Consider the following 13,923-nt stretch of genomic DNA (forward strand, 5'->3'; position numbering starts at 1 on the left):
GACAAGCACCCCTGACCACGGAACATGCAGGGCCAACGATACGAAGCGGTTTAGGCATTATGTACTAGGTCAATATAGAAATCCATCAATGTTTGTTTCACACCTTGTACGGATGTACCTTACCTGAACTCTTTTTTTTTTTTTTTTTTGTGAACAGCATCGCGACATAGGAGCAAAAAGGGTAAGGAAAAGGGGGTGAAACACACCCCCAGGAACAACGGGACCGACAAACCCGAAGGAACACGGAACCGAACCCAGGGAGGGGTATACCCGAAAACAACAGGAACACAGAGGGACGGAACAACCCCACTCTGAGGAACTGCCAGCCCCACACCAAAGGTACAAGGACCCAAGAGGGGCAAACGGGGCCGAGGCCCCCCAGGTAACCCCTCCCTAACCCCGGGAACCTCTACGGCATGACCCAGGGCCGAGCCGCACCCCCAAAGCCCCAGCTTAACAAGGAAAAGCCGGGGCAGCCGTGCAAACACTAATGAAGGGAGCCCACTGGTCAGACCCATACTGCACGGCAGGAGGAACCGACTCGAATGCCTCCGCCGCCACCCCGGAAGAGAAAAACCCCCGAGACCGCCCGAGTCTCAACCCAACCAGACCCCGCCCCAACCCCGAAACCCTCCTATGGTTCGGAGCAGGAAGCAAGGGAGGAAGTGAGTAGAACAGAAGGGGGAGGAACAAGAAGCGGAAGGAGCCAGAGCCGAAGCGACCCCCACCCCCAAGTCCAGACTCCATCCACCAAAACGGGGCAGCCTCGGGGCATCTGGGGCTGCAAACCAAGAGCGTTGCAGCAACACACACACAGCAAGCAACGCCGCAGCCGCCTGCACCCGATTATCAAGACCAGTGGCCTGGGTGAAGGAGAGCGCGTACCGACAACAATCATCGGACGACTCCAGGTCACAAAAACAAGGACCCAACAGGCAGCATGGCGGAGGCACAACCGGTGAGAGTCACCCTGAGACAAGGGGACAGATCAACCGTCAAACTCGCAGGACGCGAGGGGGACTCCGGGGACACACCTAGAGTACCACGGAGCCCCCGTAGGGTTTCCCAGGGCCCTTAGCCTTTGGTATACGCTAAGGGAAGCCCAGGCAGGGTACCGCAAACCGGCGCCCAAATCTACCAACAAACTGCTAAAGCTGAACCCCCGGGACGTGTCCACTCACGAGGGCCAAGCGGGGAGTACCACCAACAGAAGAATTCGAAAGAAATTCACCTAGAACAGGAAAGAGGGACCATAGTAAAAGCAGACCCCCACCAGGCAAAAACAAAAACAGAAGAAAAACCCCGCAAGAGGACAACGTACCCAGGCGGAACAGAGCCGGCCGCTGTTAACACTTTCGCGCTTTAGATTAGAGATAACTCGTCGCCGTTTTCTCTTACGATTCCGCATAACAGCCGAGTTTTCTCGTCCATCGAAAAAATATTTCTATAAATTCCATTTTTTAACCGAAATTGATGGGAATACTTTTGTTTTGTAGGGAATTTATTTGCGAATGTTTTGGTACCAGAATGAATATTATATCACATAAACTTCTATGAGTAAAAAAAAAAAATACACAAAGTATGTTTGGGGGTGTGGCGAGCGTGTGGCAGTGGGTTCCCTTTAGCCGTTGATATATCCAACACGTGGGAAATATTTGTATGTGTTATGTATATGTCTGTGTAGGGAATTTTACTGCGATCACTGTCATACAAATTATAAAATGTTTCAACAAGTATAAACATGACAAACATCAAACGAACGAAAATAATGCGTTCGTTTCTGCCGCGAACGCATACTGAGCGACGTGGTTCTATATTTGGCGCTTCTCTTACACATGCTTTGTACAAATGTTATACAGTTCATCTTATAGAAAATTTTATTGCGAACACATTGGTATAAAAAAGAAATATGTACATAGAAAAGTAGGGTAAGGAAACGTATAAACTTTCCAAGCATGATTTCCCCCCTGTGTTTTCGCCAGTGCGCTCGCGGCTAACTACTCTCCACTTCACACACTCTTGCGGGTGGGCAATTACCTATATTAAACATTCATATGCATATGTCGGTGTAGAGAATTTTATTGCGATTCCAATGATACCAAAATTAGCGATGTAGGACAACTGTAGGCTTCGCAACCATTAAGAGAGTGGAAACATTTTGTTGCTGTTTGGCGCTCTCGGCGAGTGATCTGCATAGTTTTTTATTTGGTGTTGATACTTCTTATGCTTGGGCGGCATTTTATAGGTATGCTCTTATAGACAATTTCATTGCGAACACAGTGATACCAAATTTAAATACGTGCGCCTTCAATTATTGTCAGGACAGTCAAAAGAGTGTACACTTTTCGGTCTTACCGCGTAGGCGCGCGAAGTGCCGAAAGCATCTGGGGTATTGTTTTTTTTTTGAGCGCCGAGAGCGCGAAAGTGTTAATGGTGAAAACTAGCTGTGCAGTACCCCGCGCCCCTGCCAGTGACGAAAACTACCACCTACCCAGAGACAAACCAAGGCATCAAAACCCCAGCCGACTCCAAGGGCGGCCCAGTACCGAGCAGTAAAGGACACAGCGGAGGTAGAACCCAAGGTGACTTGTGGAAGGTGGCCCCAAGCCCCAAGGGCAGTACTTACAGGGCACCTAGGGAAGATAGCCCTAGGCACATGCAGCCTGAGTACCATGGAATCTTACTCCTGGCTCACACCCCACCGGTAGAGACAGTCCACACCACAAGGCACAGAACTGAAACAAAAACCGGAGCCAGAGGCACTCGACCAGCCAGTAATACCATCAGCCAAGAACTGCCAGTTGGATCGCCGGCGTGGAGGGTCTGGGGCTCCCCCTTCCCCCTCTCGGGGAGGGGAGGGGGTTGCGCAGACGGTGGCGCGGCGACGTGATGACGTCATGCTAGTTTGATAATTTTGTTTGGGGAGTTCTGTCCACTTGTTCGGCTTTCGGTAGCAATAATTTCACCAGAATAGGGGTTTGTTTTGGGGCTCCTACCTTTCTGGGTGCCTGTCCCGGTCGATGGCAGACATAGAATGCTCCCAATCACAAGGGGGGTTTCTATAGGCCATTGCTCCTCGTGCCTCTCTGAGGGGGCCAGGTTCTGGCTCGTGGTCCCCGGTAGGCAAGAACTCCTAGCACTTTGACTGATGCCAGAAAGTTATACATATCCATTCAGCCTGGATAGCTCCGGGGAGCTGACGGGGCTCCCCCCAGAAAAGCTCTTGAAACAGTTAGTGTAAATCACAAAAAAAAAAAAAATCCAGAATCTGCCACACAACCTCATCAGTAAAGAACAGGGATGAGAAGATATGAAGTGCAAAAGCAAAAGAAAGTTCAAGTTGACTCCTTACACTGCCTCAATAATGTCTAAATACAAGAGTTCTTACATTCTTGTAAAGCCACTAGCACGCATAGCGTTTGGGCAGGTCCTTAATCCTCATTTCCCCCCAAAATACGACCCGCCAAATTGTTTAACAACCAGGTACCTATTTACTGCTGGTGAACAGAGACTACAGAACAGGTAAAGATTGGTCCCCGGCCAGGATACGAACCCAGGCAAAAGCGCTCGCAAAGTGAAAGGGAAGTGATTTACCACTGCGCCAAGGGGACTGTATGACATGTGAGATAAATGTTAAAAAACTAGCTACTGCATCTCGAAAAAACAAGATGAACAGAATGGGGAAAGAATCGGCCACTATTAAAATATTAACACGCTCAACCAGTTCACTTGATTCCACTTCGAATGAAGTTGAGAGGAGAGGAGCTCCTGATAGACAAAGAACTTAGTGCTAGCTCTAGCTAGAGATGCTCTAGGCAGCCACAAGGGGCTTTCCCCAGAAATATGAAGAGTATAGTATGTGAACTTAACTCGTGTAAGCATAATCCAAATAATCCATAATGGGGAGCTGCAGTAAAAAAGAAATCCAAATGAGGAACTGCAAGAATGCCACCTTTGGAGAAAGAGTCAAGAGAACCCAATTCAGGAAATCAAAATATACAAACAAAAATTAAACCACACAAAAGATTGGTACCCAAGTCTGGCCACACAACAGATATAGCATTTACACTGAAAGATGTAGAACTTTAGCCACCAATTGTAAATGATCCTTATAAAAAATATTAAGAGTATCTTTAAACCTTTCTCTGAATTATTTGTTATGCAAGTGGCTTACCTGGAGGTAAACTATGGGAATGGTGATGGTAATGATGATGAAGTTGAGACCTTGGGGTTGGCAGGAGTCCACAATTGTCTAATAGGGCATCTCCCTCAGGCTCTGTGCCCACACTTAAACCACTGTCACAACCCTGCAGAGGACAAAGTACTTTGATAAACTAATGAGTATAATCATATCATTCCTTCCAAAACACCATTTTAGAATATTTAGGTTAGACTTTATTTGCTAAACGTAAAACATTGGACATCTCTGTAAATGAGTTATCAAAGTTATCTACATAAAATCAACTAATGAATGGTCCTTAGTCAGATTCTGAAGTCTTAACACCTATAGTATATAAGTATATACAGTACATTATAATCATTATCCCATTTTCCAGATAAAAAATGTAAGTTATATAGGCAAGTTATTATTTAAATGATAAATGTTAAGAATATCATTAAACCTATTCATTATTTCAATCACAAATCTAACATACAGCATAAAGAAGCACCAGACACAACCCAGTAGTCATCCACAGCAGCATTCCACCACCTCATAAAACCAGGTGTACAGTGCACCTTGTAAATTGTCATATTCATTGCTTACAATTACAGTATATTCACTCCCTTCTTACAAACCAATTCAACCCAGCCTTGTCCTTAACATATCTTGCGTGCAGTACGTACTCACTCTTCCAGCTTCCTCACACACTTGCTCCCCCTCCCCCTCCCACTGAGAGGAAACACCTCATAGTGGCAGAACGTAAACGATGTTCCAGAGAATATAGACTCATTCTTCTCAATGTTTGCTGATGATACTAAAATTATGAGAAGGATCAAGACAGAGGAAGATACACACAAGATAACCTGGAATGGTCTAGAAAATGGCCACTAAAGTTTAACTCAAGTGTAAAGTAATAAAATTAGGTGAACAACGGGAGTAGGAGGTTGAACACAAGGTACCATCTAGCAGATTAAATGCTTCACGAGTCAAGAAGAGAGAAAATCTGGGAGAAGATATCACACTGAACTGTCCCCAGAACCCCCACATTAAAAGGCATATGCAAGATTGGATATCATCAGCGGTATATGCCCACCAAGAAGTTCCTCTCATTCTTCTACCACATTGTGCAACACATTTCCTTGGCATCCTTAATTATTTAAGCAAAAATTTCTTGCATACAATTCCCCCCCCCCCCTGTAAAATCACTGTAGCTCTCTCATAGAAACAATAAATAAATTCGTTACACAAGATCTTCCAGATCGAAAAATCATACTGTCGTTATATAATTTTTCTCTGGGTATTTTACCCATTTAGTTTTACAGTAATTATTTTTTCCAATATTTTTCGGTCAAAGGTCCCCCCCCCTCCCTTTCTGGTCCGTTGGCAGCTTTAGAGGGCTTGGTGGGCAAGTGCCGGAGTGTAATGCTCAATGGGTCAGTCCTCTGTCCCTTTGAAGCCTTATGCTCCTGCTGCTGTCTATACCAATTCTGCCAGAACTCTTTTCCTTTTCCTTGTCTTTCATTTTTCTTCCCCCCTCTTCCCCTTTCTAACTGTCATTGCCTGCCGACCTTTTGCCAGTCTTGATTATTCTTTCAGACTACTTCTGTTTTGATGCCCGGGTGTTTGGGGAGGCATACTCTCTTACCCGTAGAACTGAAGTATCCAACGTCTCGAGCGAGGGGACCCTTTTATTGTTAATCCTCCTTTCGTCGCTGAACCAATCTCGAAGGACTAACTGTTCTTAACCACTTAACTGTGCCAACCGAGTATTCTCGATCGACGGGAAACTACGCCAACCGAGAAAACTCTTTTTGATTTTTCGGTACCAATTCTAAATGTGTACGAAATGGACTCTTAGGACCTCCAGTGAGAGGCAGCCATCTTGGAAAAAATTCCCAGAATGCCCTAGGGCTGCTGGCTGAGTTAGTACTGAATGAGCAACCATGGGTGGAGCACATGCCTCTGGCTCCCAAACACCTGTCCGACGCGGTGTTGAAAGATAACACTCTGTCGGTGAAATTCAAACCTTATTGTTTGAAGAACATAAGGGTCATAATATTGTTGAAACTAGACGCAATAAGGACCTAACACAAAGGTCGGATGCAAGTGATACAACACTAATGAGGACGATACAGCGAGCGTATCCAGTTGTAGCTCTGAGTGTCACCCTTGCAATCCAATGCTATCTCCAATTTATTTAGACGATACATAGATGAATCGTTTTCTGCGTTCAGTGATGATGCATCTGATACAAGTAGCAACAGTGTTAGCGGCTTCCATGGTGGTGTTTTGCATAGATATTTTAAAAAATACCTGAATCTCTTCCTGACTGACAGACACTCTTTGAGGCTAGCTGAATCTCTTTCTGACTGACGGACACTCTTTGAGGCAAGCTGAATCTCTTCCTTTGTGGGACCATATAAAACAATCTTTTCAAGACTACCTTACAAATTGATCTTTTCCTATAATCTTTTCAATACTTTGCCACAATCCTAATACTTTTATGCTTTACAAGCTTGGCTACATACAACCTACAAGTACTAAAGCCAAAGGTGTACGTGAGTGCGTTATTTGCAAGCACACAGAATGAAGAAACAGGAAGCAAAAATTTATCTGTACCTGGTGCACTGAGAGCGAAGTCGCGCTGTGTACCATGGACTACTTCGTTGATTATTACTCACTTCCGAAGTACTGAGTGTGTAATACAGTGTGTTACTGTGTAAATTGTGTGTGAAACTGTACATATTGTAATTTTAGTGAACTTTTAACAGGTAATATTGCGACAATAAACATTTATTGTGGACACATTACTGACACATGTATTACAGTTCTATGGAACATTATGAACGTTCTACTGTGTACATATTGTAAAGGACACAAATATGCATCATATACGACAAAAACAAAAAAAATGACCGCACTGGAAATACATAAAACAAATAATTGAAAATATATTTGTGGCAACACCCGGTGCTTGAATGGCCCGCGAGACCATGTCTGGGCGATTCACACACAGGCAACCAGGCCCTGATGACGTCACAGCACACCTTGTCTACTTCCCCACAGCCAAAGTAAGTAGAATTTGGTATTTATTTTTACATAGACATGTTCAGGGAAGGGAATTTATCATTTTACGAAGAAAAAAGATTTTTTTGGGCACACTTTATTTCATGCGCATCGGGGGAATTTCACAATGAACTCGGCGCAGCACGGTGGTTAAGGTGGCGTTTGTGGGGTCCGGCAAGACCAGCAACATGTCTCTTGTTGGGTATCCTATCCTCTAATTGTGGTTCCGTGGTGGGTACGGGGGGCACCTTTGTGAAAGAAAGTATTACTTCTCGTTTTCATGTCGCTGAATACTGTTCCTCTTATGACTTCCCAGGCTCATGGGGTGGGCGACCAAGCCCCGAGTCTGTGTTGGAAGACCGGACTCTGTAGCCCCCGCTACACTGGACCCAGACCCAGCTCCTCCTTTGACCCTCCTGACTGCTTCCCCCGGCTCCCATCCCTCCCTCTGTGGTTGGGTTGGGCCATACGCCCCCAGCAGTGACCACCTTATTTCCCTGGTGCGGCTCAAGTCTCTCATTGTGATTAGTGCACCTTTTAACCCCTCTTTGGGGATTCTCAATGCTGTCCCTGCCACGGCCGCACTCACATGATCCCTTCCCATACTAATACATACCAAGCCTTGTTTGGTCCTGCTTTGTGGGCTGAATACTTTGATCTCCTCCCTCTGGATTCTACTACACCTGACGATTTCTCACTCCATGAACACCTTGTTGATTAGGTGGATGCCTCTATTAGTTTTAACCTCAACCCATTTAGGTATGTGTATCGTCGCTGCTCCTTCACCGAGTGCAGCTACCCGCTTAGCCGCATTGTCCTGCATTGGGGAGACCCCTGTTCGGGTCTCCAAAAACGCTCGGTTAAATGCCAGTGTTGGCACTGTTCTCCTCCCGCACCATGTTGCAACTGGTGTTAGGGACCTAAAAGACTGCCATGAGGATATTAAACATATCCTCGAAGCCCAAGGCCATCCTGTCCTCCAGGTGGATACATTCACTCGACCCCCTTGTGGTCGTCGCCGTTAACCCCTTCGAGTTGTGAAAATCACCTTCGATACTAGGTCCCTTCCACCCTTTATCATTCTTGCTGGTGCCAGGTGCTTCATTCAGGAGTACATTCCCTCTCCTAGACTTTGTAATAAGTGCTGGAAGTTTGGGCACGGTGCCCTCATATGCTCAAGTCTTGTTTCTCTAAGCCCCATGTGTGGGGACAATAACCCCTCTAAGACAGATTGCACATCTCCTCAGGCTCACTGCCCCAATTGCAGTGAGGCCCACCCTACATTCTCCCCCACGTGTATCCACTACAAGCTTGAGGAAGTAGTCCTCAACTTGAAACACCTGGATCGTCTGAATTTTCCTGAAGCGAGACGCCAAATCTGCTGTCTCCACCCTTTCACTGGCATATCTGATGCTCATGTGTTGCATTCTACCTCTCCTTGTCCTTCCCACCTTCCTCAGTCTTGCAACCGTTTCCAGGCCTTGGACCCAGACACGCCCACCGCTTCCTCCTCTGTTCCTTTACGTTCTGTCTCGGAAGGCCTTCTTCCTGATTCTCCTTCTGGAGTTTCCCCTCTTCCTACCCTGTCCGCCATGTCTCCTGTGTCTTCTTTTCCTTCTCCCCCTGATCCTTCTTCCCGACCCTCCCCACAATCTCTTGGCCCTCCATGTCGTCTGTCTGTCCATCCAGGCTGATGTCCATCATCCTCCCAGCAATCTTCATGTTGTTCACTCCCGTTCTTCTTCTCCTGCTGAGATCATAAGAGTTTGTCGCCCAGTACGTTGTTGCACCTGTCCCTTTGAGTCAGAAACGTAAGCCTGGCTCCTCTCCTTCCTCCTCCCCAGTGGGTAAGAAGGCATCACTTTCTTCCCCCCCCCCAACTCTGACTCTATCACTACATCCTCTCCCATTTCGGTGGTCAGACTCCCTGTCCCAGCTATGGAGGTTTCTCTCCCCCCCCCCCCCCCCGATTCCTTTTCGGTTACTGCCCTTGCTGAGGTGCACTCCCGGGTTTCTGCCCCTCCCCTCCTCCTGCTGTCCTTGACAGCCCCTCTCGGTTGTCTCCCCCCTCCTCCGGACCCCGTCCGTCTACCTCTGGTCTACCTCCCGCTCCTTTCCCTCCATCCTTACTAAGTTTACCCATGCCCTCTAACCCTGATCCTGATCCTGAGCTTCTTTAATATACTGTGTTCTTCTTTACCTTTGTTTCTTCATTGTTCTCTGTTACTGTCCTCTCTCTTTTTGATAATGTCTATTCTTCAATGGAATATTCGTGGATTTTATGCCACCTTCCATGAACTTCAACTTCTGACTACACAGTTTTCACCACTTTGTGTTTGTCTCCAGGAGCCGATGCTTGGTGCTCGTCCTGGTCACTTTCGTGGTTATTCCTTTCTTTCTCCTCCCGCTGGGGCCCATAACTCTACGCTCTCTTGATTTGTACTGATATTCCCTTCGTCCCCCTACTGTTTCCATTGCCTACCCATTGTTCTGCTGCCCGTGTTTTTGTGAGTAAATGGTATATAGTCTGTTCCATTTATCTCCCCCCAAATGTCCCGCTTTCCCTTTTTGATCTTAAGCATCTCTTGGACTCCTTGTCTGAGCCAATGCTCCTGTTGGGCGATTTCAACTGTCGACATACCCTCTGGGGTGATGTTCTGACAAACATCTGAGGCCGCCTTCTCGAATTGTTCGTCCTCTCTTCTTCCCTGTCTCTTATGAATTCTGGTGAGCCCACCCATGTGGACTTTCGAACTCGCACCCTTATCTGTCTTGATCTTTCTCTCTGCTCATCGTCCCTTTACTTAGATCTCACGTGGCGGGTTCTTGATGACCTTCATAACAGTGACCATTTCCCCATCCTTGTTTCCTTTTTCTCTTTTCACCCTCTCGTCTCCTTCCCTACGTGGCAGTTTGCCAAAGCTGACTGGAACCTATTCACCCTCCGTGCTATTCTCTCTGCCTCCTCCTTTTTAATGACACCGTCTTCGATGCTACCCTCCGCTCTATTCCTCGCTCTACCTCTCACGGCAGGCGGAAGTGCATTCCGTGGTGGAATGCGGACTGCGCTTGGGCTGTCCACTGTAAGCGTGCAGCCTGGAAGAAACCCCGACGCCGGCAGACAGCTGATTCTTTTATTTTGTTTAGGAAAGCAAGTGTGGTGGCCCATAGGGCCATCCGTACAGCTAAGCGTGAGAGTTGGAAATCTTATGTTTCCACCATTACGTCCGATACTCCTCTGCCGCAGATCTGGAAGAAGATCCGCAAGATTGTGGGCAAGTTTGTTCCAGATGTCTCGCCCGTTCTTCACCTCCGTGATACTCTTGTGGCGGACCCAGTGCAAGTCACAACCGAACTGGGTTGCCACTTTTTATCTGTTAGCTTTGGTTCTAATCTTCCTCAATCCTTCGTAAGCCAGTTCTTGAATTTTATCCCTTAGATTTCCACACTCATCTCCGCTTTCCCTATAACAATCCCTTCTCTCTCTCTGAACTTCAGTCTGCCCTGGCCCTCTGTGGTTGTACAGCAGCGGGTTCGGATGGCATTCATTATGAGATGCTTTGTCATCTCCCTCCTTGCACATCTCAATATTTACTGCGTCTGTATAACCAGGTCTGGGAGTCGTCATCAGTCCCTGAGGACTGGCTCGATGCCATTGTCTTTCCTATTCGGAAACCAGGGTCTCTCGGGACATCCTTTTAGGACTTCCGCCCTATTGCCCTCATGACTTGTGTCTGCAAACTCTTTGAGCATATGGTAAATGTTCGTCTGATGTGGTTCTTGGAACACCACCACCACCTCTCTCCTTCTCAATTTGGTTTTCGCAAGTGCCGAAGAAAGACTGATGTCCTGGTGAACTTGGAGGTCTATATTCATACGGTTTTTGCTGCAAAGACCTCCGTTGTTACTGTCCTTTTTGACCTGGAAAAGGCTTACGACACAACCTGGAGATACCATATTCTGCCCCAACTTTGTTCTTTTGGCCTTCGCGGTAATCTCTCTCTCTCTTCCTCCAAAGGTTCCTCTCTTGTCGTTCCTTTCGAGTCAGGCTTGGAGCCACTCTCTGCCTCTTTTCGTCAACACAAAGGTGTACTCCAAGGTAGTGTTCTGAGCACTACTCTTTTTCTGGTTGTCCTCAATGGTCTTCTTTCCTCCCTTCCTTCTGGCATTTTCTCTGCTCTTTATGTCGACGATCTTACTCTTTGCTGTCGAGGTGGTGATTCACCTCTCCTTCAACGGTGGCTTCAACTTGCGATTGATCCCGTGTCATTTTGGGCCACCAATCGTGGCTTCAAGTTCTCTGCAACTAAGACTTGTGCCATGACTTTTACCCAAAGGCATGTCATCCTTCGTTCTTTTTTGTCGCTTTATGGTCATCCCCTTGTGCACAAAGATTCTGCAAAGCTTTTGGGGTTAATCAAATCAAATCAAATGTTTATTCAGGTAAAAGTACATACATAGAGGATTAGTTACAAACATAATGTTGGATTTATAGATAGAGCTAGTACATACAATACCTAAAGCCATTAGTACGCATAGCGTTTTGGGCATTTTTGACACTCGTTTGTCTTGGTCACCGTATCTCTTTTACCTCCGAGTAGAATGCTCTAAGGACCTTAACCTACTTAAGGTTCTGTCACAAACTTCTTGGGGAGCAGATAGGCGCACGCTCCTCTCTCTGCATTCCTCTCTCATACTGTCTAAACTCGATTATGGTTGCCTTGCTTACTCTTCTGCTTCTCCTTCTACTCTTTGCCATCTTGATCCTTTGCACCATACTGGGTTGCGCCTCAGCTCTGGTGCTTTTTGTTCAACTCCTACCCTCAGCTCGTACGCTGACACTGGCTTCCTGTCTCTCCAGGACCGCCGTGATCGCTACAGTCTTCGATATCTTGCGCAGTCTTTACAACACCCTCACTCACACCTGTGTCGTGCTTTGTCTTTTCCCCCTCCTGTAGTTCCTGTTCCCCTTCACCACCTCCCTCTTTCTGCCCAGCTATCTCGCCTGCAACATTCTCTTTCGGTTAGTATTACTAATATTTCTCCTCGTGTTGTTCCGTCCTTGCCCCTGTGGAGGGTCCCCTTTCCTCAATACTGCAAATCCCTAACCCAGATCACTAAAGCTTTTACCCCTCCTACAGTTCTGAAACGACTTTTCTTTGAACACTTTTCTTCACATTCCCGCTGTTTCCATCTTCACTGATGGATCTAAGTCAGCAGACGGTGTAGGCTACTCTGTTCTTTTCCTGACCACACCTATATGTGTCGTCTGCCTTCGGAGGCTAAAATCTTCACAGCAGAACTTTATGCTATTCTCTATGCTCTTCGTCTCCTACTTTCTCACTGTTAATTCTCCTTTGTGGTTGTAGATGACTCTCGCAGTGCCCTTATGGCCTGGAGTCCTTTAATCCAGTCCATCCGGTGGTCGTCGAGATTCAACATTGGCTGTTTCTTATCTCCAGTCGATTTAAGACAGTTGAGTTTTGCTGAGTTCCCAGCTATATTGGAATCTCTTTAAATGAGCGCGCGAACGCTGCCGCTAAGAAAGCTATACAGTACGCACTTGTCCCATCTCCCGTAAAGGTATTCCTTATTCCGACTTTTACTCAGTTATTCATTCCTCCATCCTTGCCCGTTGGCAGGGTTGTTGGTCTTCTGTTACTGGAAACAAATTGCAAACTCTTAAGGGTAGTGTGTCTATGTGGCCTTCCTCCTACCACCGTAACCGGTGATGGGAAACAGCTCTGGCAAGGCTGCGTATTGGCCATACTCACTTAACTCACGGACACTTAATGGAGTGCCGCCCTGCTCCTTATTGTTCTTACTGCATTGTCCCTCTTACAGTTGTGTATATCCTTGTCGAACGTCCTGACTCCCAGGATGAACGAGTGTCTTGCTTTCCGACCGTCCCTCGATAGAATTCTTGGTGAATTGGATACTTTTAATATCGTTCGCCTTATGTGTTTCTGTTCTCTTCTTGGCATCCTCAGTGATATTTAGCGCCCTCTGATTATTCCGCACATTTGATGATGCTACATAGCCTTCCCGGCTTGGTGCCTTTTTTGATAATTACTTACTTAGAACAAAGGTCGAGGCAGACATCTTGAAAAATGATTGCGGAATTTGTTATTGTGGGTACAGTACTGTATATGCATTCAGTTCATATACCAGTAGGTTAGAAAGTTTTTTTCTTATAAGCTATGCCAGATCCCATACAGGTATTTACTTTGTGATGCAGCAAGTAGGAAATAAATACCTGCATGGGATATGTGATGCATATTTTTAATTAATAATAAAAAAAAATCTAAATTTCTGTACATAAATGAATTCCTGCATGCTTTACCCCACACTAAGGGTGGATCTGAGTAAATGATCAGTAAATGGAAATGATCAGGGAGTAAGTCCCTGATCATTTTTGGCTGCAAAGTAAAGGAGATAACATCTAGGTCAGAAAGAGCTGTAGAAGAAGCTAAAGTAGTAGATAAAATTGTTGGCCTCGTGGAAGGTCTTACAACCATAGAGAATGTGTGCGACTACAGGAGAATAGGCAGATATGAAAAAGGGAAAGATCGACCTTCGAGGATCACCCTAAATGGTGCCAAACAGATGGAAGAAGTACTAAGGAATGCTAGAAAATTACAAAGTGATGAGGATGGGAAAATGTGGTCGTTAAGACTAGATCTTTCAAAAGAAGA

General features: G+C 46.2%; 1 protein-coding gene across 2 annotated transcripts in view; it reads right to left on the minus strand.

Moving 5' to 3' along the window:
- LOC123745408 (uncharacterized) overlaps positions 1–13,923 on the minus strand; it is a 137,244-nt gene that overhangs the window by 102,612 nt on the left and 20,709 nt on the right. For both annotated transcript variants that reach the window (XM_045725935.2, XM_045725936.2), the window contains exon 2: positions 4,175–4,307. In XM_045725935.2, the coding sequence (XP_045581891.1) occupies positions 4,175–4,307 (133 nt within the window). The remainder of the gene's footprint in view (positions 1–4,174; positions 4,308–13,923) is intronic.

Source organism: Procambarus clarkii, chromosome 44, assembly GCF_040958095.1.
Source record: "Procambarus clarkii isolate CNS0578487 chromosome 44, FALCON_Pclarkii_2.0, whole genome shotgun sequence".
NCBI lineage: Eukaryota > Metazoa > Arthropoda > Malacostraca > Decapoda > Cambaridae > Procambarus > Procambarus clarkii.